This window comes from Balaenoptera physalus (assembly GCF_965194825.1).
Source record: "Balaenoptera physalus genome assembly, chromosome: 20".
Classification (NCBI taxonomy): Eukaryota; Metazoa; Chordata; class Mammalia; order Artiodactyla; family Balaenopteridae; genus Balaenoptera; species Balaenoptera physalus.
In genome coordinates, this window is record NC_138901.1 from 50,439,364 (window position 1) to 50,466,747 (window position 27,384).

The 27,384-nt window shown below is 50.9% G+C and overlaps 1 protein-coding gene across 2 annotated transcripts in view; it reads left to right on the plus strand.

The window, feature by feature from the left end:
* ABR (ABR activator of RhoGEF and GTPase) overlaps positions 1-27,384 on the plus strand; it is a 178,573-nt gene that overhangs the window by 22,811 nt on the left and 128,378 nt on the right. The window contains exon 1 of one of the 2 annotated variants that reach the window (XM_082443418.1): positions 21,752-22,089. The exons of the other annotated variant lie outside the window; for it this stretch is intronic. Within the exon in view, the coding sequence (XP_082299544.1) occupies positions 22,029-22,089 (61 nt within the window). The 5' untranslated portion in view covers positions 21,752-22,028. Of the gene's footprint in view, positions 1-21,751; positions 22,090-27,384 lie in introns of those variants that run through there. 2 annotated transcript variants of the gene reach the window in all.

A 27,384-nucleotide genomic window follows, 5' to 3' on the forward strand; every position in this document is an offset into this window, starting at 1 on the left:
GGAGAGCAAACACAGTAGCAGAAAGCTGAGTGACACTTGGATGGTGGTACAGAGAAATCCATTGAGATCTGCTATTTCAAAACACCTGGCCAGTTGTGATTTGAATTATGTAGGTGACCCTCTTGCTGCCCCTAGATAGTGATCATGGTGTTTGAAGGTGTCAGGTTCCAGGTGTGAATGCTCACCCACATTCATTCTCCCTGCTGAGCTCTGGGGAAGGAGGTCACTGGGGTAGGGTCACTTCTTTCCAACCAGGTGACAAGCGACAGCCCCTAAGTCCCAATAGGCAGGCTGAGTTTCTGCCTCTCCGAATTCCATTACTTTCTGCCTCTCTCAAAGAGATCAGCCTTCACTGATTTATCAGTAGATTTAGGTGGCATGAAATACGTGTGTGTGTGTGTGTATGTGTGTTTTCTTTGACAGCAGAGATCAATGTGATATTAAGATGACAGTTTTGCTGCAATTTGTAAATTTGCTGAGTTTATAAATAGGCAAACCTGGCGGACTTTGATAAATGGAACTTTTTCTGGTAGTTTTTAAAAGTCACTGTGAGAGCATGGAGTACTTATAACCTCCAAACCCACCAATAAAAAGGTCAACAAAATACCTTTAATCTCAATGTTTATGGGGTATCTAAATCACCAAGTATTAGAGGGTTAAAAGAGAAGGATTTGGACAATAAAACATCACCTACTTCAAAGCAGGTTCCCAAGAGTAAAGCATTGCATGTCTGATTTTATGGCCCCAAGAGACCAATTCTGGGCTACCATAAACTCCTTCTATCTGTGAAAAAGGGATGCAGGCACCATTAAAGCAACCTTTATTGACACCTGAATTGTGCCAAGCAGTGAGCCCAGGGGAAAGGGTTCAAATCTCTGCTTCAAGAGCCTTCAGTCTCACTGTGGGACTAGGCTGGTAAGCAGGTTTTCACCACCTAAGTGTATAGACAATAGAGACCCATGCTAAGGGCTCACCATCTTCAACTGTCTCATAAGACCCAAGGTAGGTCTTTATAAACTGTTGGCAGCCACTGCTGTTCAAATACCAACCACACCTTTGCTGGATGACCAGTAGTTATGAAAGTGATAGCACCGGCTCCACCATCTTGAGGGCACATCATTTGGCACTTTTCCTTATTTCTTCAGCTCCAGTGCCCACGTCCCTTCCAGCAGTTCCTGAAGCTCTCCGTCACAGAGTCAAAGAAGTCGCAGTGCTTGGTGCCACTACACCCAAGTCTCCTTAACAGGAGGGACCTCTCATTTCACAGGCCAACAGATGTCCCTGGTACACAGAGGCAGTGGGAATGCACTGACTGAGACCTAGCACAGGCTGCTGCTATTCTTGGAGAGAAGACAATGTCCATTCCTCAGTGCTGAGCTCAGCTGGGGACACCTGCTCCTTACACCCACATCCTTCAGGTCACAGGCAGAGCTGCTTCCCATGTGTCAATCTGCCCAGGAAGGCCAGGCAGGACAAGTTCTAGAATCCACCACTATATCCTTTCCATCGCTGGGGACCCATCTGGGGGGGTCAGACTACTTTTCAAACCCTCAGAACACAGGGGGGCCTCTTAAACCCTCTTTCATGTCAGTGGCTCCAAAGTGGTTGATCTTCTAAGAGAAGCTGTCCAAGGAATTATAAGGTTATAAGGTCTGTGATTCCAAGACTACTTTTTTCCCAGCACTCCTCTTGCTAGAGAAAAGGCAACAGGGACAAATCTAATCCTCAGCAGAGTATCCCAATTTCTGCTATTCCAAACAATGCCACAGTGAAAAACCACGTGTGGTACACAACCCATGTGTGCACCTGCGTGAATATTTCTCTAGAGAATATCTAGACATGGAATTGTAAAGCTGAAATGTGCATTTAAAATATTAATAGATATTGTCAAATCGTCCTCCAAAAATGTTGTTCCAGTTTATACTCTCGCCATACTTTTTGAGAGAACCAGTTTAGTCCCTCACCAATATTTGTTATTATATTTCACTCGTGCCAATCTAATGGACAAAAAAATGGCATCTCAATGTACATATGACCCCGATTACTAATAAGGTACAGTATCTTTTCTTGTATTCTTTGGCTATTCGTATTTCCTCTTCTTTGTGCTATTCTTTGCCCACATTTTAGGTTTAATGTGAATACATTTAACACTTCACCTTGAATAGTATGCTAATTCTAGATTTCCCTAAGTTAAGGAAATTTGTTGTAATTTTTATCTCTAGTTTCCAGGGGTATTTGTTTTTTCTGTTCTTTTTAAGCAGAAATAGGTGTTAACTTTTAACAATGTTTCTATCAAATATGTTAAGATATGAGAAATATGTTTTTTCTTCCTTAATCTATGAATATGGTGAATTACACAAATAGATTTCTAATGTTGAACTAGGCTTATATTCCTGGGATTAACCCTATTTGGTCTGATATACAGGGATTGGGGCGGCTCAGTTGTACACTACACAACTCACTCACATGGCATCAAGTTGTGCAGTACACAACCTGCACAGCCATGCATAGTGGTTAGTTAGGTAGCTCCCAGCTGTTTCTATGTCCTGAAACAGTTTTTATAACATGGGCATTTTCTGTTGGTAAAGGTTTGGAAGCTCTTGCAGGATTTTCCTCTCAAACCGTTATCTGTATATTTTCCTGGAAAACTGATCATCTCAAACTTTTGATCAAGTTCATGCTGTGAATTCATGCTTTAAGTTTATCCCTCTGCTCTAAACAAAGGCATGATAAATAAAACATTTTTTTAACATTTAAAAGGTATAGGTGGGCTAAAAAATAAGATATATATCTCCATGAACCAGAAATGGAATAAAAGCCAAGTGTGAAAAAGAGAGCTAGAGCCAGAGCCTGTTGGGCTCCTCCTGCTTCCTCTCCACTTGTCTCCCAGATAGCTGTCCCTGGAAGCTTTCCTGCTCCAGGATCTGCTTCTTCCCTGCGCCCTACCCCACCCCACGTGTTGGCAGCAATCCTGTCCTAGGCATGCTGTGACCTGTGGCTTCCTCTTTCAATCTAATACCCACATCCCCTCCTTTCAGGGATTACTTAGAATTCCTCATCCTTGCGAGTACCCTGTGTTATTTTCCTGGGCTGTTATAGGTTTGGGGTTACTATGTGACATATCATGTCTAGAGATTTGGGTTAAGAGGGAGAGGCATATGAGAAATTTATCACAATGGTGTAAAACAAACAAAAAAACTACATGCATTCAGTTTTCCACCTTGAACCAGAAGTTCCAAAGGAAAATTAAGTTAGAACTAAGATCTCAGTTTTAAAAATTAACATCTGAGTATCTACCATGAAGCAGTCCCTGCGTGAAACATAAATGTATTTTCAATATAAAAGATGCAAACAGTACTGAAGTCTTTGGAGTAGAACATGAAAGCTCTTGTCATTTCTTCCCCACCACTTTCAATCCTCTCTCCAGAAGGAACCTGCAGTTAACAGTTTGTTGTAGATTTTATATCCTTCTAGTCCCTTTTTGGCACATGTACAAGTATTTTTCTAATCTTTGCATTGCTTCATTTATTCTCACAACAACCATAAGAGGTTAGTATTAACCCCATTTTTTGGATAAGAAAACTGAGGCCTAAGAAGATTGGGTAATGTGCCAAGGAGCACACAGCTAGTTAGTTTGAACCCATGTTTCTCATTTTGAAAAGAGCCAGTGCCTCTTTTTCAGGAGATGGAGGCACTACTCTTGGGTGGGAAAAAAAAAAGAATGAGTCTTGTTCAGTGGTGTATTTCTAACAAACCCAAACCAGTCTGAGGGAGTCCCAAGGGACACTGGGGTCTCTCAGCTCAGCTATACTCTCCTCGAGCAGCTGTCCTTTGGGAGACCTGAGTGGGCAAGCCCTTGATTTACAATTTGAATTTCAGGCCACCCTCATCTGGATTTCAGATCTTCCGTTTTCCTAGGGCGTGTTGAAAAGACATCCTTGAAGTGCCTCCAGGAAAAGTTTTCGGGTGCTGGGGACCCTAACTAACAGTTCTTCCCCCAAGTGCCCTGGGGGAAATCCGGGAGACCCTGGCAGTGGCTTCACCTGGGAAGAGCTGGAGGAGAAGCCAAGAGGAAGTGGGCAGGTGGGCCTGTGCTTTCTCCCTCATTCCAGCTCTGCTCCACGGACTTCCACAGTGGACCCAGCACCGAGGCCAGAAAATGAAAGCTGTTTGATCTATTTATTTTTAAAGACAGAATAAAGGTTGGAGGTGGTTTCACATCCCGCGTCAGGCAGCACCTCCCTGAACGTCGCCGCTTCCTGGTGTTTGGCCGAGGCGTGTCAGCTCCCACATAAATGCCACACCCACGTATTAGGGAGAGCCTGGGCCTCCCTTCACCACCACCCCCAACTGCCGAGTGTGTAGAGAGGCCCCCAGAGCGTTGTGGCATTTGCCTTCCTGCGAGAGTCACAGAAAGCAGGCCCAAGACTCGGAATTCACCTGCATTGCAATAACTGCGTAAACCTCACAAACCCAGGCTGCCTCGCCTACCCGGCTCCATGAGCTGCAGGCCACCACGGGGTTTCTGATTTGATGTCGGATTAATCATGCGTGCAGACTGTGGCAGCGCCGGTGGCCCTCGAGGTTTAGCTGCGGGTGCTGGATTTCACATTTAAATGCCGCAGCCCCCGTCACGTGACTGCGAGCCTGCGGCCCCACCCCGTGGGAGCTGGCGGGGAGCTGGCCGGGAGCCCGGCTGCGAAGCCCCATCCGATCCGATGCTCACGTGAGCTAATGGAGAAGCTAGCAGGGGGCGGGGAGAGTTGAATTTACCATTGCTGCAGGCGTCTGGGGGCTCCTCGTTTAAATGAGAGGGCCGTTTGTCTGCAAGCCAACTGTTTCCAGCCGCAGTGTTTCTAAACAAGCCCTAAACCTAGGCAGGCTTTCATCAAGCGTCTGCGGATTAGGAATAGATGATTATGAATCGTCTTCCCTTCCCGAACAGGATCATCAAATTTCATGCAACATTTACCAAGGGCTAATATGTGGAAGCATGAGAAGGCGATGTTACACTCTGGTGGGCACACCATGGGGGAGGGGGGTATGATACCTTCAGAAGAGAGTTGGGAAGCTGTGCCTCTTGTCCACAGGGGAAATACCCTTAAATGCCCTTAAATGTGTGCCCTTAAAGGTGTGTGTGTGTGTTTTCCTGGCACATCTGTGTTTGGAGACTGTTTGCTGAAGAGTATATGAAAAGGCAGGAAGGATACCCTTTCAATTTGCAATTTAGAATGAGCCATCACACTGAAGTTCAAGATGAGTAATAGACATAGACGAGAGATTTTCTCTTTAGTGTGAGCTGTGGGACTCTAGCATAGCTGAATCTGTTATTATAAGAGGTCCTTCTGGATCACATGTCCCTATAATAATACTCAGACATGCCCTAAAATTTATAATTTATTTGTGTAGAATTGTGTGTAGTGGGGAGGGGGTACACTAATTTCTGATTATAAGAAAATATTTTTGGTCCAGGATTTTCATGGAGTGTTTACTTTGGGTAAACCAAGGTTTATAATTTTAACATAAAATTACTCATATATCTTTTTTTTTTTTTTGAACACATTTAAACACTTCAGACCTCAGTTTCCCTTTTACTCAAAGAGGGTACTCTACATAGGTGCCCTGGAGAAAATTCTGTTTGTCAGGAGAGCTTATATACTGTACTCGACTTTTCAGCTTCCATTGTCCTTGAAATCTTTCAAGGACAGTGATCTTTAGCAATGTAGAAGCTCCTGCCTCTCTCAAGTATGACAGCCCTGACTTGAAGGCTAGGAGATTATGTTTTTCTAGATGGGATCTTCTTTTTCTTATTCCAGCTGCTACTGAATAGCAAAGTATGGAGGGGGCACACTTAAGAAGAATAGTGTTGCTTTGTCTCTTAAAAATGCTAAAAAATTAACTCTGCAGTGACAATGAGACATCTACAGGAAACAAAGTGTGTGGTTTGGCTTTGGTGGGCTCAGTATAAGTCACAGTATCTCTTCTTTAGGTTTGTGGTAATCTTTTCAGCCAGGCTGTTTCACTTTTTGCCTTGTTTGGCCCTCAGGAGAGAGGTGTGAAACGTGTGTGTGTGTGTGTCTGTGTGTGTGTGCATGCAAAGTTCAACCAACATAATGATAATAGCTAACTTTGCTTGGGTGGATATAATGGGGCAGGCACTGCCCTGAGGGGTCTAACATCTGTTAATCTCATTTGATACTTTCAACCATGAAGTTGAGGCAGCTACCATAACTATCATATTACCATGAAAGAAACTGAGGCTCAGAGGTTGAATTGCTTAAGGACACCAGATCTTGAACCCAGGTCCGTTCTATCTCCAGAACCCACATCCTGACCTACACCATTAAGCTCTGCATCCGGAACAGCAGCAGCCCAGAGGCTGGCCTCTTGAAGCTGTTGCTGATGTGAGCTGCTTTGGGTGATGCAGCTGCTTGCAGGGGACCGAAGCTCCTGGTAGCAGTGCCCAAGGGAATTAGCAGGTGTCCCTACCCCCAGGCACCTGGAATGGGGGGATGGGCTAACCCAGGCCGGGAGCATCAGAGAAGAGCTGCTAGTGTGTTGGCAGTTCTGCATTTGTAAAAGTAAGTATCAGTCTCCACCTTGGCCAGGAAACAGGAACTTTGTGACAAGATCGGCACAACCAATGTCTGGCCCAAGCCGTGGCATTCTCCTCCAGGCTGTCAATTCTGCCTTATCAGCAGCCATGCCCAGCAGATAGGATGTCCTCCTGGGCAGTGTGCCCTCAGCCCCATTGTCTGGGTGTGAGGGTGAATTCACCCGGACATTGCCTCGTTTCACCTGCTATGGGGGCTGGCATTGCTGCCTTAGAGGGAGTTTCACTGGCTTTTTCTTGGCATTGTGGGGGCTTCTAAAATCTGAAATGCTTACGAAGCCTGCGGTCACTTGGGAGGGTTTGTTGGAAGCAGAAGACCATCTCTCCCCACTCCCTCTCCCAGGGCTTCCCGATCTGTGTGCCTAGAACAGGCTGAAGGTGTGGGGAAATACTGACATCTCAGCTTCAGGGCAAGTCATGGGGCAGCGGAATGGCCCCCCTCACCTCTGACAGCTGGCAGCTTTGTCTGCTTATGGCAGCATGCTGTGCAAACATTGGCATCTCCTGCACACGCCACCGTGTGAAAAAGTTTGGCCAGCACTTCTCTGTCCTGCCTTCCTGAGATGGGAACGGCAAACCCAGCCCTCCACTCATTCCGTCCCTGTCAGGGGTTAGGGTTTAGGCAATGAACTCCCACCTAACTTTGTCTTTACCATTCTCCCTGCTCCTCCCTCCCCTCCTCCTCCTCAGTTTCCTTTGCTGAAGGGCTGACATCACTAGGACAGCCCCTCTGAGGCAGGTGGGTAGCCCTGGCCAACCCCAGGACTCCCTTCTCATCTCCAAGCTGACACCCAGCCCCGAGGAAGTAAGAGGCCTCGGGCCCCATCAGGAGCAGCTCTCGGCTTCCTACCAAGGACACTGCAGATGAGACTTTATCTCTGGTGTCCCTGGTGGCGCTGACAAGCGGGTGATGTTCCTCCCTCCCCCAAGGAACCAGAGACATCTTACTTGTACTGTGAACAATCTTGGATGGCGAACTAGAGTTTCCACACACGGGCTCATCTTTGTGTCTGGGGCCAAGGTGACCCTGAGCAGAGTGAGGTCATAGCTTGTCTAGGTAGCACTTGCCCTGCTGGACGTAACAGGACAGGGGCAGAGAACGAAGGCTGGACCAGCCGAGGATCAGTAGCCTAGAAACTCCTGAGCACACTCCGGAGAGCCCTGGTGCACATACCAGAAAGGGCTGAAAAATGCTAGTGGGGTGGTGCATTAGCAGATCACATTTTACTCTTTTACTGTCTAAATTTTATTTTAATTGTGGCTTTATTAGTTTCACAACAGGAAAAACAAATTGCATAAACTTATAGTTAAAAAAACCCAACAGCATATATGCCTCACACCTTCTTTGAGGCCTCTGATGACCTGTGAAAGGCATACAAATGAGCAAATGACAGGGTGCTAATTGCAGTGTGGCTTCTGAGCCGACAGCTTAGGTGTTCTCCACAGCAGGACCTCAGCCCGGTTCCTGTTTCCCCATTCTTCCCTGCCACCTGCAGAGCGAGAGAGAACTTGTTTTCCAAAACGAGGTGTCTGTGACCCTGACCACTCCCGACAGAAGCTTCCACACCTTCACCAGCCGCGTGGGAGAGAGTGTCTTGTCCTTGGAGCCAAGCACCTTTGCCAGCAGGATCAGGCAGCCCAGGTGGAAAGTCAGCTGCCGTTAGTGGCTTGGGCCATGTTCTCCTGGACAAGGCAGAACCTCTTTGTTTTTGGTCCTAAGGCCACGTTAGAAATCAGCAGAAGTACTGTCCACGTGTCCTGCTGTTGGGGTTCATGGTCTTGTAGGAAGTCAGAGCTCCTTGTGGCTGGGCCTGGAAAGAAACGTGGCCTGCCTGCGTGTGCAGTTCCATGTGTGGCCTCGGGAACAAGGAGCCCCACCAGAGCTCCTCTGTGGCTGCTTCCTCGTCTGTGGTTCGCTGTGATGGGAGGCACATAGAGTCTCTTTTTACAAAAGCGGCCCAGCTTACCTCCAGAAAAAAACCAGCTAAGCCTCCCTGAGGGCCCCCAGAGAACTAACCTCCTGTGTGGAGGCCCTAGCCAGCCAGGAAGCCAGCCCAAAGGCTCCTGTCTCAGCAGCTTTGCTCCAACACTGCATTTGTCCCAAGAGCCAGGGATCTGAGGGGCAGAGCGGGCCCGGAGCCAGGGCCAGCTGGTGCTAAGAGGAGGCACCATGTCCTTCCTGGCCTGTCCGGAGTGGTTGCTACTGCCTTCTGCTTTGGGCTGCCTGACACAGAGCCCATGTTCAGGGGCCTCCTGCAAAAGAGACTGCTCTCTGGGGAAACTGGAAACCAAGTCAAGATCTCATTTGGGGCTGCACTGTCTCCCCCGGGTGGTCCTGGGCTCCCTGGGATGCTGGCTGCTCGGAGTGGAGAGCCACTACCCAAGGCTCTGGGGTCCAGAAAGGGGACTCTTCCCAGCACCCTCTCCCCCCCACCAGTGACCTATGGCTACCCCCATGTAACGAGCATGTGGCTTCTTGGGGGAAAGAAACTTGAGTAATCAGATAGAAATAGGAACCTGGAAAATAACTCAGCGGGGCATGTAAGGGATTGGGCAATGAGTTGTCTAGAAGACTTTGGGCCGTGAGAGGGGGGTTAGGGTGAGGAACCATGTTGCATCCGAGTCATGGCTAAGATCTAAGGAAGTGTCCAGGGCTTGAGACTTTGGAGGGGTCAGGGGGCAGAGGGACAGGGTCTTCCTGTTTGCCACCTGTCAGACTGGACATTGGACATGGGGCCCACCCTGGAAGGCATGTGCAGGGGCAGATGTTTGAAATCATTCAGAGGAAGCTGAGGCTGCTGCAGCTCCCACTTCCCAGCCCTCACCCTCTCCACGCAGAGCTTGAGATCAGGCCCTGTTTCCCGGTGGCTCTGGAATAGGAAGGATTCTCTCTAAGTGCTCCTTAATAATTCTCAGCTGAGCCTGGGCCAGGCAGGGCTGTGGGCTGCCTTTGTGGGAGAGATGCCTCAGAGATTAGCCAACCCCTGCAGCGCTGAAAAGTGCTTCTGCCCAGGTGACACTGCAGGGGCCAGGGTCAGGGACTGAAATTCCTCAGAGCCTTTGCCTTTTGAGATTCTGTGGGAAGGTTTCTCAGAAGCACAGTGTCCTTCTTTAGGAAAGTGAATCTCTTATCCCTCACAATGAGGTGTTACCTTCCCCCAAGGCCTCTAGCTCTGTTCAGAGAACAAAGAATTTTCGAGAAAGTTCTGAGTGTACTGGTCTTCTTTTTTAGGGCCAGGGCAGTGGAGGCATGAAAATTTGGATAAGGCAGGATGTAGAGCTGATACCCCAATTTTCTCCTGCATTCCCCTGACAGGTTCGCTAAGGGATGATTTTCCTTAAAATGCTCCTTACAATACTTGGCTGAACCTGAGCCAGGCAAGGCAGGGGCCTGCTTTTGTGAGAGACATACCCCAGAGACTAGGTAACTCCTATTGCATTGCAAAACACCTTCACCACCAGGGACACTCCAGCTACAGGCCTCATGCCCAAGGAGTAGTCGAAAGATCCCAAAGCTTGTCAGACTTCAGTTGAGGAGAAAGAGGATGGAAATGTACCTTTGTGTCTTCTTTGGGTTTTTTTTTGTTTTTGGCCACACCAGCAGCTTGCGGGATCTTATTTCCCCAGCCAGGGGTTGAACCCGTGCCCCCTGCAGTGGAAGCGTGGAGTCCTAACCACTGGACTGCCAGGGAATTCCCTCTGTGTCCTTTTTTGTCTGGAGAATAGCTTTAAGAGCTCTGCTGATAAATTCATGTTAGTGTCAGGTGCCAAATCTGCCTGGAATGCCCGGGAACTTGGCTCCCTTGCCAGTGAAGAATCTTGTGATGTCAAAGGCTAGGATGCCTTATGCAGTGTCATGACTGGTGGACAGGCACAGTCCATGGTAGGTATCTTGATCAGCTCAGGCTGCTATAACAAAATACCATAGACTGAGTGGCTTAAACAACAGGTATTACTTTCTCACAGTTCTGGAGGCTGGGAAGTCCAAGATCAAGGTGCCAGCATGATCGAGTTCTTGGTGAGGGCTCTCTTCCTGGCTTGTGGTCATTGCCTTCTTGCTGTGTGTCCACATGGCAGAGAGAGAGCTCTGCTCTCTTCTTCTTATAAGGGCACCAGTCCTATCATGGAGACCCTACCCTCATGACCTCATCGAAACCTAATTACTCTCAAAGACCTCACCTTCAAACACCTTCACATTGAGGATTAGGGCTTCAACCTATGAATGGAGCGGGGGGGACACAAACATTCAGTCCATAAAAGCTGTTGAGGACCTAACTCACCACTGTAAAGCAATTATACTCCAATAAAGATGTTAAAAAAAAAAGTCAACTGGAAAAAAAAAAAGCTGTTGAGAGCTTGGGCTCTGGACCCAGTCAGATCTGACTGTGAAGTTGGCTCTACCACTTACTAGAGGTGTGACTTTGAGTCTCTTCTATAAAGTAGGGATAATGATTGTGTCTTCCACATAGAAGTGTCATGTATTAAAGGTTAGAGTTACATAAAAACAAAAAGTAGAATGGTGGTGAGCAGGGGCTGGAGGACGGCAGAAATGGGGAGATGTTGGTCAAAGGGTACGAACTTTCAGTTATAAGATGAATGAGTTCTGGGGTTCTAATGTACAACACGGTGACTCTAGTTAGCGATACCGTATCGAATACTTGAAATGTTCTCAGAGAGTAGATCTTAGATGTTCTCACCACACACATACACACAAAGTAACTATGTGAGATAATAAATGAGTTAACTAACCTTATTGTGGTAATCATTTCACAATACATTCTTATATCAAGTCATCACACTGTATGCCCTAAACTTATAAAATGTTATTTGTCAGTTATATCTCAATAAAGCTGGGGAAAAAAAGTGAGTGAAAGTCATGTGCTTAGCACAGTGCCCAGAACATAAATATTGGTGAAGCCAGGGACACATTGATGGAGGGGCTTTCAGGAATTAGTGCCTCTGCCCCACAAACTCACAGGGAGGGGAGGTGGTCCTGAACCTTTGTGGGCGTTGCAGGGGGAGGAGGTGTCCCAGAAAGGTTTCTTTATAAAGACAGGCCTAAGAAAAGCTGCAGATTCTGTTGTGTCCCTGATTCATGCTGAGGTTGCACATCAGATTATCAAGTCTATATTCTCCCCCAGTTCCCAAAAGAACCTTCTCCCCAGTCATCCATTCTGGTCCCCCTCCTCATCCACTTTTTGCCTCTGTGTAATTGCTTATGCTTCCCCTCCACCCCCCGCCAGAATGCCTGCCTCCCCACCCCACCATTTTTGCCAGTGAAATATGAGATGTCCTTCCAGGCCCTCGTTCAAATGGCACTTCCTCCAAGAAGCGTTTAGTCATCAACTCAGTTCCAAGTGGTGACCCTCCCCACTCCCTCCATAACGTACTGTCTAGACCACTCTCTGGACACAGCAGGGGCTGCCTTGCCTCTTGGTGACTTCTGGGCATGTCTCAAATCCACTGTCATAAGCATCCTGAGCAAAGGAACACAGTCTTATTTATATAGGGTTCAGGGAATATTCGATGAGGTAATGAGTAACTTTTCTAGCCCACATAACCCATGGAACTTCCTGAAATCTTGGGCAACTGAGGCGTAGGAAAGAAGAAAGTTTTCCTCTCCCTTATCAGCTGTTTCCTGGTCATCTCTCAAGGAATGATAGACTGGGCAACCTTCACCCATGCATGTCATGGTGAGGAAACAGAGGCCCAGAGATGGAAAGAGAGTTCCTCAAGGTCACACAGCAGGTTAGGGGCAGAGCCAGGACCTGGATTCAGGGTGTGCTCAGTTTAGTGTGCTTCTGTTGGGGAGAGGAAGTAGAGTGTTGAAGGGCAAAAATTTGGATTCTGGGGTAGTTGGGGGTTACTGTGATAATTCAGTGATTTAATACATGCAGTCCTCAGATCAGCCCTGGCACGGTAAGCACCATGTGTTTGTTGCTGTCACCTTTATTGCTCTTCCTCTGCCCTTGGTTGTCAACCACTACCTCCTCCCGGCAGGTCCCTTCATTTCAGGGAAGAGAAGAACACAAAGGGTATTAACTACGCCAGAACTTCTTTACTAAGCAGTAGGTGAGAAGTTGGCAGGTAGCTTAGAGGACTAACCATCTGGGTTACAGACCCCAGTGGCCTAGGGTGATTTCCTGTACCATCAAGACCCAAGGCCCAACAAATCAGACCTGGACGAATAATTGGGCATTGTATTTGTTTCTGTTTTGGTGAAGGGAAAAATGAAAAGAAACCTGCTTCCCTTTTCGCAGGTGCCCAGCAGACCGGGTGAGTCTGATGTAGTGCCCTCCAGGGCTCTCAGGTCTGCCCAGTGATCACCATAGCTCAGTGCAAGCAGCAGCCACAGAGGGTCTGCCCAAGCCCTGTCCGTCTGTCTGTCCGTCCGTCAGGCAGTCTGTAGAACCTCTCAAGCTGGGTCCTCAGGAAGACAGGGTGCCCAGAATCAGTTTCCATCCTCCTTCTCCCATCACTGAGCTGAAAGCAAGATTTCCCATCTGTCTGGTTGAAGGGGCGTCAAAGTTATCACTGGAAGCTGGTGAGTGACAGCTTCAGCCTACAGCCCCCTGGGACAGGGGAGTTCAACGTAGCTGCAGGCCACTGGCATCTTCTTTCTTGGACTCCCAGTGTCCGCACCCTACCAGGAGGAGAGACAGGACAGGAACGTACCCAGAGACTGGTTTTTCCCAGAAGAGAGCTACAGTTTGCCTCCCTCCTCTAAAAACAAAATTAATTGCAAATTTGGGACAGGCCTAGGAGAAGGACTCTGAAAATTGAGACCAAAGTTCCCTTAGTGGGCTGAACCATTTCTCAGTTTCTATTCCATTTCCTTGTTGGAGTCTGATTGGGTGAAAAAGAGTGCAACATCAAATGCTGGCTGCTTAGCAAGGGAACCCTGGACACTGGGGAGTTTTTAGTTGGGATTTCGTGTGAGCAGTTAGAGAATTAATTGGAACAGCAATTCTTCTGCTCTAGATATGACTCTAGGATCCTGTTGTTTTTCTGCATCTTTCGGAGAGTGAGACCATTCTCGACATGACATTCCAACTGGCTTTGACCGTTGTCTTTTTTTTTTTTTTTTTTTTCCCTGCACTGCTCAGCTTGTGGGATGTTAGTTCCCCAGCCAGGGATTGAACCCCGGCCCTCAGCAGTGAGAGCGCAGAGTCCTAATCACTGGACCGCCAGGGAATTCCCCCCGACAGTTCTTTCCAGTTGGAGCTGGGTCGGCTGAAGCTTCTGTACTCCCGCATTCTAAGGTCTTTTTGACGAGGAGCATATTTGGTCATTCATTCATTCATTTACTTATTCATTCATTGAAACCACTATTTCAAGGTGCCAGGGGTACAGTGGTGAACAAGTGAGATGAGCTTCATACCTTCTCGGAGCTCTCAGTCTAGCAGAAGAGACAGGCATTAGGTGATTTACTAGAGCACTGAGTAATCTGAAATGCAGGCCTCCCCGGTCTGGTGGTTAGGGACAGCTTCCTAGCAGAAGTGATATTTAAGATTAGAGGGAAGATAGGAGATATCTGGGCAGAGTTGGATAGAGCATTTTAGCCAGAGATGTCGTCCTGTTCAAAAGTTCTGAAAAAGCAAGAGAGAACCAGGAGAAGAATGTGCCAGATGAAGCTGAGAGGAGGTGAGGGGCCAGGCCACAGGGCCTTGTGTGCCACTAAAAGGATGTGGTCTTTATTCTGACAGCAATGGGAAGTGTTCTCTAGTTGCTGTTTGATGCTGGAAAACTTCTTCCTCCAATTGATCATTCTAGCTATGATGTCAGCCTCATGAGCCTGCGACTTCTCAGACCAACAGGCCCAGCTCAGATGTGACCACTGTGTGGCTTCCACTGACCACTGCAGACGGTGTTTCATTTTTTTCCACTCTCCCTTCATTAGAACATATGTCACATGTGTTGGTTTCTCATGTCAGCCACTGGCACCAGACAGTGTTCATGAACCTGAGCTGACCAGCCCAGACCAGGATGCGGTGAGCTTGGGGAAGGAGAAATTAGGACTCACCGGGTTTCACGATCAGTACCTGAAAGTGCCTTATGTAAAAGACGGGTGTCACGGGACAGTTTGAGACAGAGAGCAAAGCTAGGTTGAGTCATCCATGTGGGAAGGAAGGCAGGGTGGTCCCTTGGGGGAAGGAGGGGCCGGTCTTCTGTGATTCCTTCTCGGAGTCCATCTGCTGCTTCCCAGCGGTCTGAGTTAGGCTGCCAGCCTGTCTGCCTTCCCCATCTAAGGGTCATAACGACCCAACGCACACTGGGTGCAAGTGTGTGCCTGGCTTTGGGGGAGGGGCAGCCAGGGGCACTGGCATTCCTTGTGAAGGGGGCCTTGGCCAGATCACTCCCTCTCTCCACCTCTACGGTTATAAAGGTAAAATTTAGGGAGGACGCCAAAGGCAGAATGATGGGGAATAGAAGAACGGTGGGGTGTGTGGGTGTGTGTGTGTGTGTGTGTGTGTGTGTGTGTGAGCTTGCTAAGAAACAAGCCTCTGTTCCTCCTAACCAAGTGGTGCTCTTAACACTGTTGGCATTTGGGGACAGACATTCTTTGGGATAGTTCTGCATACTGCAGGACATTTTAACATCTCTGGCTTTAAAATGCTCCTACACATTTTCAAATATACTTCCTGGTGGGGCAATACAAACTAGCCCTCCCCTAATTGAGAACTACTGTTCCCAGTGTTTATGGGAACAGGATACATACAGGCCTTATGTCCTGCGGATGACCAGCAGGGAGACTGGATAAGTCCCCCAATTTCAGAATATCTTAGGGAAGCTTTGGTCCAGTGGGATGGTTATTCTTCCCAGGCCACTCATGGGGGCTCCTGCTGTCTCCTGACCCCAAAGGGAGTTCCTCCTGACTTCTATAGCCTCATTGCTCACAGTGGTAACCCAAAAGCCCAGAGAAAAATCCGGTGGACGAAGCTGAGATTTTGGTGCGGCTATTTCCAGGCCTCTTGGCTGGACTGTGTCCAGGGTGGCAGGACTGTGTGTGGTGGCTGAGGTGCTGCTCTGTTGGACCACCAGATGGCGCTCGGGAGTCCCTGTTGTCTGCCGCAGGACCACTGGTGGCTGGAGTGACTGCAGAGGGAACTCCTCTTAAAGAGGCCTTGTCCTTAAAGAGACAGGGCCACACACCATGAACTTAAACGGTAACCCCAGAGCAAGACTGCACTGATGACAAGCACCACTGGCTAGGCTCTGATGCTCCTTTGTCCTCACCTTCTTGAATGTTGAGTCACCACCTCTTGGAGCCGGTCTCCTTGATAGCCAGCCCTCAGCCCCTGCAGCCACTCCTGGGCCTGACAGGGACAGGGCCAGCCTGGCGGGTGGCGTCAGAGCTCGTGGCAGAGCAGCGCAGGGCTGGGAGGCACCTGCAGAACTCTGGCTGAGAGAGCAAGAAGCACAGCCAGCTTCAGGGGAATGGTGACCACGGGAGGGCAGAGGGCCAGCCTGTGAGCTCTGGCCCCAGATAGACATGCCTCTACTTCACTTGGAGCTGATAAGGTTGGAACCATTGAACTTTGTCTCTGGGTTTTGGGGACTTGTAGAATCCTTCCGTCTCTTCTGCTTGCCTCTTTCCAAATGCTGACGGGGATGCTGTGGTAAGTAAATCAGGAAGGGGGCTCCAGGCCCTACTGTTGAGCCCTCTGATCTGCTCTCGGAAACCTTGCATGTTGACCCCTGGGTGGAACGATCCGAGCCATGTCAGGTGAGGGCCACTTTAGCTGGGGCTTGGCCCGAGACCCTCCTGAAATTGCAGCTTGCTTAGTATACTCCAAGGCAGCTACTCTTCCGGGGATGCTGGACTCACTGTGGCCCTAGCCATGGGAGTGGGGCTTCAACACAGCCCCCGAGAAATGTGTGGGTGTCTGTGGTGAGGAGCTTCACAGCTACAGGGACCTGGATGTCACCGTGCTTCTCCCGACCATGGTGCCAAGGGAGGCAACAAGGAGGTGAATGTAATCCTTTGGTTTACATCTTGCCATGACTCTTACATCTCTCCTGTGACTCAAGCTGACACAAAACTTTGGAAGAGACATGAATAGCGAGGAGGGCTTCCAGTAAGCCTGTGCTTCCTGTAGATCTCGCTGTCTGCTGGAAAAGTGAGGAGACTCGGAAGAGATGGGGAGGAAGAGGGCAAAGGACAGACTGTTAGGCCAGAACTTCCCACTTAGAGGTGACCCAGGAGAGGCCTGGGGAATTTTCTTCTTTCCAGGCCCAAGGGGTGAGGGTGAATCTTAGAAGAGTAAATGCTGATTTACTGTACAGAGGTTAAAGGAAATGAAGCAAGGAGACAGAAACAGGCCAATCTGGGGTCTGCCAGGGTAGATAGGAAGCCTGGAGGTCATCTCTCTGCTCCACCTGGGTGCCCACCTAGAGATGTGAAAACTGAGGCTGGAAAGTGGGGTTTGGCGGGGACTGGAGTTCAGGAAATTGTCATCGGATTGATTGCAGCTAGCTTGTCTCCAGGGTCATCTGCCCTGTTGTAGTAGATGTGGTTTTCTTTGGGAACCAGTTCTCTTTCTGCTTAATCATTGGTGGCTCTGGGGAGTTCTGGAATTACATTCCTCCTGTAGCTCCAATTTCATCCTCCCTGAGTTTAACTTCATTCTGTTTATTCATTTATTCACTCATTGCAGCCCGGTACAGAGATTACACATGTGGATTCTGGATTCAGAATCTCGGTTCATTTCCAAGTATCACCACCTGCTAGCTGGCCAATAGCATAGCCTTCCTGCTTCTGCAGGAAGGAATGGAGAGAATAGTAGTGCCTATCTCCTTGGCTTATTATGAGGACTAAGAAAGGTAGTCTATGTGAAGCAGTGCCTGGCACTTAAGAAGCACTCAAAGTTAGCTGTCATTAGTTTTATTTATTCAACATGTATTACTGAATGCCAATCTATTGGGCTTTTGGCAGAAAGCTGATCTGGGGGCGCAGTGTAGTAACGGCTGCCTTGGAGGTCTACCTGAGCTTCATTCATCCACTGGGCTGAGTGCAGTGAAAAAAGATGCAGTCCCAGCTTTTATTTATTTATTTATTAATAAATTTATTTATTTTATTTATTTATTTTTGGCTGTTTGGGGTCTTCGCTGCTGCGCGCGGGCTTTTCTCTGGTTGCGGCGAGCGGGGGCTACTCTTCGTTGCGGTGCGCGGGCTCTAGGCGCGTGGGCTTCAGCAATTGTGGCTCGCGGGCTCTAGAGCGCAGGCTCAGTAGCTGTGGCACACGGGCTTAGTTGCTCCGTGGCATGTGGGATCTTCCCGGCCCAGGGCTCGAACCCGTGTCCCCTGCGTTGGCAGGCGGATTTGCAACCACTGCGCTACCAGGGAAGCCCTAGTCCCAGCTTTTAAAGAGCTGATCTGCCAGGAAGGGTACCAAAGGGTTTTTGACTATCACAGTCTGATTTTGTTTTTGGTTTTGTTTTGTTTTGTTTTGGCTGCACCATACGGCATGCAGGATCTTAGTTCCCTGACCAGGGATCGAACCCATGCCCCCTGCAGTGGAAGCAAGGAGTCCTAACCACTGGACCACCAGGGAAGTCCCTTGTTTTTGTTAATTTGAATGCGGAGCCCACCACCACCCCACCCCTGACCACCTGTACCTCCAGCCTGCTCACACTGGTGCTCCCTGCGGGCCTCAGAGTGGGAAGAGGTGAATGGACATCCTCTTCATCAACAGTGACCCCTGCAAGGACTCCCAGGGGACTTCCTACTGTGCACAGTGGAGCTGAGTTGCTAACAGCAAGGAGGGAAGAAAAATGGAAATACCCAGTTTTGTTTCTAAGCATGGTCACCCTTTTCCCATTGGAGAGGGAGTGAGTAGCACAGCCCTGGGGATTAAGGGCAAGGCCGCTGACCTTCAGGATGGGATATATCTTCTTCCCACTCGGCCTCTCATCATCAGCCCAGTGATCCCAGCAACCTACACTTAAATCCCCCTTAAATCTGGTGGTGAGGCAGGAGCAGGCCCGTTGCTATGGGAAGCAGGGAGCCAGGACAGACTGAGTGCACAGGCCAGAGGGGAAGGAGAAGCATGTTCACCCAAAGGACTAGACAGCAAATGGTTAGTGCAGGCTTGGAGGACGAGGTGTGATGGGTGCTGATTCAGTGCCTTGGGGTGCATGGGCAGGTCCACACTTAGCTGAATCAGGGTGGCCTGTCCACGGAACGTCCCCCTGCTGCTCTGACAGATGGGGGTTGCTGGCAGAGCACTTCACCTTTGGCACAAGGCGAATGAGAATGACTCTTGTAACTCCCTCCTTCCTAGGATGTGGTATTGGGTCTCCCCCCACCTCCTCTCCATCCTCAGTGCCAGGAATCTGGAGGCTTCTGTCCTGGTCTCATATCACCCTGGTGCTTCCACACACTTGTCTCTGTAGCCAAGGTTAGATGTTAATGTCTAACATGTGTGATGTTAATGTCTTTTGGAAGCCATCCCATATAGGCATCAAGGGATCTTGAAGTAACTGCCCTTTCCTGGGACACATGTGTGAGACAGTTGTATGGAGATGGAAGAGGATTGGGAGAGTTTTCTAGAAGGTGGTCTCTAACCCACGGACCCGTAAAGATTTCCAGGGACCTTTGCCATCCTGCTTTCAACCCTGACAGTGGAGGCAGCATGCATGGCATTTTAACTGCACGAGTAGACTGCCAGGGTTCAAGTCTCAGCCCTCCACTTACTGTCTGGACAGGTTACTTAGCTGACCAGTGCCCCAGTTTGCTCATCTGGAAAATGGAAGGAGCTGAGATAACAGTGAGTTTGTCATGTAAACAAAGCACTAAGATCCAAGCCAGGTCCACTGCAGGCATTCTCTGTTAAGTATTAGAAGTGTTCCTCCTTATTTGCCTCCAAGATCCCTCTCCCCTCTCCCCTATATTTTGTTCTGGATTGGGAGGTCCAGGACAGGCTTGGACAGAAGGTAGAAAAAAGCAAACTATGGCAATGTTAAGGAGAGCAACTGTAACATTTTAGCCTGAAAATAGCTTGTTCCAGCCTTTGTAGATAAAAATGTAAAATGTATGCAAATGTATGTGACTCACGCAGAAACATACATCCATGGCCTCCTCGCAGTCAGTGCCCAGATGTGGCCATCAGGCAGTGTGCAGAGAGGGCCCAGGCTGCCTTGGTGGGGATGGGGGTTCTTGGGGAGGGGGCAGTCAGTGCTGCTGCTTCCCTGGGCTGGGCTCCTGCTTGCACGTTTCTGCTGGGTTCTGTGCCTTCCGTGTGGCAAGAAGAAAGGCCCTGGGCTCCTCTCTGCTCCTCCATCTCACCGTCCTCCCTCTGGTTCCTCCAGGAGCCCATTTGCTTCCTCTCCCATCCTGGCTCTATTTCTGGAGCATCTCATTGGAGATGCACGCCCCCCTCTCTGCCAAGCTCCAGGTGCCTGCTTGCTTGGTCCTCCCAGTCTTGTGTGCAAGTCAGAGACGGTGGGAGGGTGACAGCTGAGCAGGGAGACCCACAGGATCCAGAGCCTGAGCCAGGAGGCCTGGGGTGGGGGAGAGCCAAGTGGATGCAGTAAGGGGACAGTGTCACCTCTAGGTTGAAAAACACCCACGCAGCCACCTGTGGAGGCTTTTCACTCCCCAGAGCATCTTCCCCTGCAACTCCCAGGGGCTCACCCGACCTGCTGTGAGCCTAGTGGCCACCACGTCCCCTTGGGCAGTTCTGGAGGCCGCTACCTAAGCAGCTGCAGGGGCTGGGTGCAGGCTTCCTTTCAGCATCATGGGTGAGGGTCTGCTTCTCCTCTTAAGAACAAGATCTGAAACTAATATAATATTGCATGTCAACTATACTTCGATTAAATTTTTTTTTTTTTAAGAACTAGATCTGTGGTTGTTTGAGATGATGAGGCCCCCCCACCACCACCAAATGCTCTGGAGGTGCTGACAACACTGCCCCCTATAGAGGCCAGGGTGAGCTTCACCTTGTAGCCCTGTCCATTGACCTGGGTCCCATGATGTCTTTGCCCTTAAAGCTGCTTGGAGATGAGGGGTGGGAGGGTCTGCTCCATTATCAGAAACCTCACTATCTGAGGTAAAAGCAGGGTAAATGGTCCAGGGCAGGGTTCCCTGTGTGCCCGCTGCCTCCCTTCCCTTGGGTTCAGGAAAGGAGCTTTAGCCCCACTGCCCTGGACCACCCTAGCCTGACCCTCCCTCCCTCCCTCCTCTCCAGTCCCTTCTCCAGGGTCCTTTGTTCCAAGGAGGCCTGTAGGACCAAATCTGTAGCCAAGTTGCCTTGGGTCATTTAGAACCTGCACCCAGGGCACAGGTGTAAAACTCCCTCACTCCAACCTCTTCACAGCTTTGGGGGGGGGGGCGGCGGGTCTTAGAAGGAATTTTGTTTCTAAAGGTCTGTTCTCAAAGGCATCTTGACCCCAGCCTTCCCTCAGCTTGTGATTAGGCATACATGGTGTCCCTCCTTACATGGGCTGCGACTGGGATCCCCAGAGAAGGCTCTTGGAGGGAACCCAGCGGAGACCCTGGGGTCTCTCCTGTAACCCAGTTTATCCTCCACAGCCCCTCGACGAGCCCCGGCCTCCCGCCTTTCTCCAACCGCCGCCCCCTGGTGTGTAGGGCAGGAACCGCCCGGCCTTTAGGTCAAGGGTGTTTAAATAGATGAGGCACTGTTAAGGTTTGGAAGGAAAGAGTCTTAGGGCAGCCAAGGCTTCCCGCGGGCGGGCAGGACGTTAACCCCGTCAGCGCCGCTCCCCAGGCTTGCCTAGGGGAGGGGCCTGGGAGCCTCACTGGCCCCTGAAACTGCGCTTAGAGATCCTGGGGTGGCAGGTGATGTCACCCCTGCGGGCTCGTAGGTCTCCCCGCGGCACCTAGTCAGCGGGTTGCCAGAATTTGGCCGAGCCCAGCGAGGGGAGGAAGAGGATCCTGGGCCTGCGCCGCAGCCCGGAGACCCCCCGCGGACCACTCCTCCGTCACCGGCTGGAGCGCCTCTCGCGTGGGGACCCCGGCTGCTCCCCACACCCCTACCCGGGTCTGGAGGCGTGCTGCGGGGAGGGGGCGCGGGAGCCTCGCGCCGATTGGTCGCGGCCCCCGCCCCCCCGCCCCTGGGCGCCGTGCAGCCCCGGAGAAGTTGCTAGTTGGCGGGCGGGCTGCGGGGCCGCCGCTCTGGGAACCGCAGCGGGGCTCGCGGCGGTCGCAGGGGCCGGAAGGGCTCCCGGGGGCGCTCGCCGGCCCTCGCCCGCCCTCCCCTCCTCCTGTGCAGCTCCGGCTCGGTCCTCCCTGCTACCTGTTTCCCCGCCTCCCCCGGCTTCCACCCAGCGCTCGGCAACTTCGGCCTCTGGAGCTGGCCGCCCGCCCGCCGCCCGCGCCCTCCCTCCTTTGTTGTGCGATGAGGGTCGGGTTTCCGATCTGACGGAGCCGCCGCCGCCGCGCGGAGCCGCGGGCATGGAGCCGCTCAGCCACCGGGGCCTGCCGCGCCTCTCCTGGATCGACACCCTCTACAGCAGTACGTGTGCGCTCGGGCAGGGGAGGCCAGGCGGGAAGGGGCCCCGGCGCCCCGCGCTGCGCCTGGACGGCCCCGGGGCCCGCGATGCCGGGCTTCTCTGGGGAGTCCCGCGCGGACTGGGGGCTGCGGGCACGGCCGCCCAGGTGCCCGGCGGGCCGGCAGGCGGGCGAGCGGCGTAGGGTTCCGCGATCGGCCGCGGATGGGGTCCCTAGAGTGGACTTCAAGCCGGAGGGGGTGCGCAGTGGACCGACGGGCCCAGGAGAGCTGTGTCACCCCTCTCCCACCTGTTGTGTAACCGAGCAGTCCCCAACCCTGGGGAAGAGGGGAGAGCCCTTGTAGGGTGCTGCCTCCGCTCCTCGACTGGCTGCTCCTTCTGTCCACGTTGAAGCAGAAAGGCCATTTTGGTCTTGGCGCCTGAGTTTGCCACCTCAGGGACAGCCTGAGACCAGTGTGTTTCGGGGTGGGGGTAGGGTCGTGTGGTAAGGGAGACTGTAGGTGCACATCTCCGTGGGGGCCATTTGGATGAAGGACCTGAAAACCCCCAGCTCAGCAGTACTTCCTGCCAGGCTCATCATTATCCGCACTCTCCCCCTCCCTCCCCCTCTCCCCTCCTTCCACTCCCCCAAAAAAGAAAAAAAAACTAACCTCGGCGGCGTCTCCACCCCCTCGCTCCCAAATCTGCCGCGATCACGTGACTGCACTGCCGCTGGGGATGTGTTAACTGAGCGCTCGTACCTTCTGGGGGCTTGCGCCCAGCGTTGAGCGCCCCGACCCCGACCCCGACCCCGACCCCGACTCTGACTCCGACTTGCTTAGGTGGCTAAAGCACTGCATTTCTCCCACCCCTCCCTTGAGACACCTTCCCCTAGCTTTCAGTGGTACAGGAAGAGGGTCCTGATAGCCCCTGAAGAAGATAGTAAGTGGATTTCACCCTCCCTGATCGGTTCAGTGGGACCCTCCCACTCTCTCTTGCTAGGTCTCCTAGCCCAGAGTCCTGAGGCAGGGGCAGGGGTTGGGGGAGATAGGTGGAGCCAGGTTCTGGTTCTGGACACTGGATGCCATGGGACAAGGACATTTTTAAGGGTTAACCTGGCTCGAATTCCTTGGTAACAGTCTTATGGTGGGCGGAGTGGACAAGGTGATGCCTTGAACCCCAAAGGCTTGCCCTGGAGGCTCCTCAGTACTCAGTACCCAACCTCTGACCTCTGTATCCCCTTGGGTCCCCATCATTCCCCATACCTTTTTCTTCTCCCTCTTCTCCCTCCATCCTTTTTCCTTTCCTTTCCTCCTTCCCCCCATCCCCATCCCCATCCTTATCCTTTTCCCTTCCCTTTCCTCCCCCCAGGAGCTCTCCTTGTGATGGTCCATTCTGCTTTGGTGTTTCAACATCAAAGGGACAAAGCTGGATCCCCTGGGTGTCGGTCCCGCGCCGAGCCTAGCCACTCCACCTGCTCCTTCCCCTGCAGAGGCCAGCATCGTTGGGTGAAGGTCAGGGCCCACGGTCGCTGTGTGGTGTGTGTGCACGTGTGTTTGCCTGAATGGGGCACACATCTGTTCAGAGCCCTGCTGCAGATCAGCTCCTGACCCAAAGGAAGGATTAGTGACCTTCTCTTAGCTGTGCTCTTGCAAATAACAGTCACAACAATGCCTCATATTCACATGCAGCTTATGTTCCTGAATATTTCTGACTCTTTGCAAAACCCAGTACTGCTTTCCCTATTTCCCAGAGCATAGAATCCTATGGAAACCTGTCTCTGGCTTTCTCTTCATTGCCTTAAAGAAGACTCCCCCACCTGATCATCTGATCATTTCCAAGTTTTCCTACCACCCCCCAACCCACCCCAACACGTAACCCCACACACATACACAACCTGGAGCAAAGGAGCAAAATTGCCTGAGGGTGCTTTGAAAATTTCCGACTGGAGGAAGGTGGGATGGGAAAAGGGAATTAGACCGAGGCCTTCTTTGGGGGTGCCTGTTTATCAGCCCTGACTCAGGCAGGCTGGCATCTGAGCTGTCTACCCTTCTGCTGCTGCCCTGGCCTCTGGGCTCCTGGGGCAGCCTGGATGGAGGGGAGGGGGGACACCAACTTGGCAGCAATGTGAGGAGGAGTCCTTGCCTCCTTCTTCCAAACAGCTGATTGGAGAGCCGTAGAATGAGGCTTCCTGGGGAGGTGCTGTGCAGTCATGTTTGGGCTGTTAGCCATGAATTTTCCTCTTGACAAGAGCCTAAATTAAAACAAATACCCGAGCTGTCATTTGCCTGGCAGCATGGTTCTGTGGCTCCCAGAGGAAGTTCCTCTGCCTCTCAGGAAGCTTTCTGCTTACAGGCTCACAGGGTGGCAAGTCCCCACAAAAGCCACATCCATCAGGAATTGTAAAGGGGATGTACCCAGGGCACAGGGTAGCCAGTGTACTTCTTAGGGATGCGAATGACCCGGTGATGGAGGCTCCTTCTAAGCACTGCTCCTGGTGGCAGTGATAGTGGCATCTCCTGAGGACCTACCCTATGCCAGCACTGAGCTAGGCACTCCATCCAGTCTCTCCTTACCTCACAACTCTGCAAGATAGGTAGTCTTCTCTCCCTTTTACAGGAAGAGAGGCTGAATAGGCTAAAACCATTACCCAAGGTCACGTGACTGGTAAGTGACAAAGCTGGGATTTAGATCATACCCTAGGAAGACCCTGAGTGTCACCTAGATATGTCTGAACTTATTCAAGGTCTTGGGGTGTCATGGAATGGGGGACATCTGTCTCTTTGGTCCTCTGTCAGAGTTCTCCCCAGAATGGTCCAGCAGGGTAAGTGGTCTGAATGACTGAGCCTAACTTGACTCTGTGTCTCTTGGAGGAACTGGGGGCTGGTCCTGGAGCCAGGGCAGGGGTGGTTGAGGCTCTGTCTAATTTCACTGAGGCTGGTGATTCTCTACACCTAAGATGCCAGGCTAACAAACAGCCCCTCCCCTCACACACATCTTACCTTTGGAGTTGTCGGCTCAGTCTTTCTGGCTTTAGCATATGTGCACACTTCCACTGCAGGCTGATATGGTCACTTGGTAAGGGGTGAACCTCAGACCCCCTCTTTCCCCTATAGTAGAAGTCCTGAAGGTCTGTAGTGATGGTGATCTGTCTGACTCGAGGAGATGGGTTGGCTCCCAGCTGCCCGTGTGATCTGGGACTGATTGGAGCACGGTCTTTGCCCCTGGTAAACTAGTGTGATGAATGAGGGTTCCAGCCACCCCACCTCCTGTCTCTGGACCGTTCATTTTCCTACATTAACGTGATAGTGTCAGCTTTGCCGCTCAGTGCCTTGCCTAGATTCTTTCCCTGGAGCTGGTGTGTGTCTCTCTGCACGTGTTTTCTGCCTGTGTTCTTCATTTTATCTTCTCTCTGTCTTTCTCTCACCACTGTTTCCACTAAACACCACTTTCTCTTGGTTTTCTTCTATACCAGGGATCAGGTTGGATCATACTAAGTTCTATGGAATAACAAAAACGGGAGGTGCTCTGAAACTTTCTCTGTTCCTCTGAGTAGAGACGAAATCTTTCAGGATCTGTGTAAAAGAGAACTGAGGGCTACATTTAAGGTCTCTTCCTTTGCCATTCCAGCCTCTTTTTTGTCCCAGGCAATTTAGCTCTGGCCTCAAACAGGCCAGACTATGGAGCCAAGCAAAACCTCTAGTTATTTGGACCTCATAGAAGGCAGAACATGATCATCTGTAGTTATTAGAACCTGCCTTTGGATCTCACTTCTGTTACCCCAAGCGACATTTCCAAGGGAAATCTCTGGTGATATTTTTATGCCCCTTACAGACTCAGTGCCCTGTCCAATAGCCAGGAAAGCATCTGGGGCTGTGGGGATAAAAACTCATCTCCAGATGATCATGAACCTGCCTCAGTTTCCCACCTTATTCCTATATTAGCTGCACCAAGGACCAGGCCACTGGCCTGACAGTCGGTGTGGACCTGCAAATGGATGCTTTCTTGTCCTGTGACTAAGCCTCAGTCATGTATTCCTGCTTGTCAACACCAGCCCATATTTGACGTGGCTGCTGGAGTCCCAGAGGTGGGCCTGGCAGAAGAATTAAGTCTCCTAGTCAGAGAAATGTGATTTTTTGTTGCTGTTGTGATTGCTGCTGTGATTGTTCTTTGGAAAGAGGAAGGAATGACAGGAACATTTGTGAAGAATTAGCTAGGTGGGTAGAAGAAGGGGGGAGAGCCGGTAGGATGGAAGACTTGGGCTGTTCTCTGGGTCCAGGGGTGATTCTGGTACCTTCCTTACTCACACTTCTCTGTAAAGTGAGGCTGTGATGTCTCACGTGGGTGCCACGGGGATTAATTGGTTAATGTTTCTCAAGTGCTTTGAAGATGAGGAGTGCTATTGAACTGATCAGCTGTCCAGCTCTTCACGGCCTTTGTCACTGAACAGGGATCCACGAAAGGCTTGCAGAGGAGTTTGGAAGGGGCTGGGAAGTGTGTGAAGGGACAGGCAGGGTCAGAGTGTTGGACCAGGTTCTCAGCTGGTGCCTAGCCCAGTGCCTTGTGCCATAATAAGCCCGCAGTAATTTCCGGTTGTGTGAGTGAGTATGAGAGGGAAAAGAAAACTTCTGGGTTCTTGGCTCCTTTAACTCCTTACTCCACCAGCAAACCCCAGAAACCCATTAGCTTGTCCATTCATAAGTTTCTGGCTGTGTGGATTTGGTAATTGTAGACCCCCCAAGGGAGTCCCACGCATTGCTAGGGCTTGTGATCATGTGATTGGAAGCCTTCCCCACCAATGTTGGTGCTGCAGCTCTTTGGCTCAGCTTGAGCCCTTTGGGGCAAACCAGGAGGAAGGCAGCTTCAGGACAACTGCATGTCATCTCCACGACGTCTGCCTTAGCCGGGCCCCTGGCTCTGGTAGGCTGAGGGGAATCCATGGGGCTTGGACTTCCCACCACCTTCTACCTACAGGGTCTTGGCACTTTCCACTGAGTACCAGGGGGAGAGGCCTGCAGGCTTACCTGTCTCCAGGGCTGGATAGGAGAGGCTGATTGTTTTGACTTGTGGCCTTGGTCTGCCCTAGCTTGCATTCCTTTGGGCAAGATATGGTCTGATGGAGCCATGGATGGCCCTGATTGGCAGTGGGAGCGTTCTGCTTGTCTCTGAAGCTTGGGGAGAACCTGATCCTGTAAATGGGGAAGAAGAAGGAAATCAGGGCAACAGGCAAACTAGAGGATGCACCCCCATAAGAGGGTTGGGGATAGACACCCAAGCCTACTACTCCCTGCCCAAGGCATTTGGCAAAGAGCCCTTTGAGG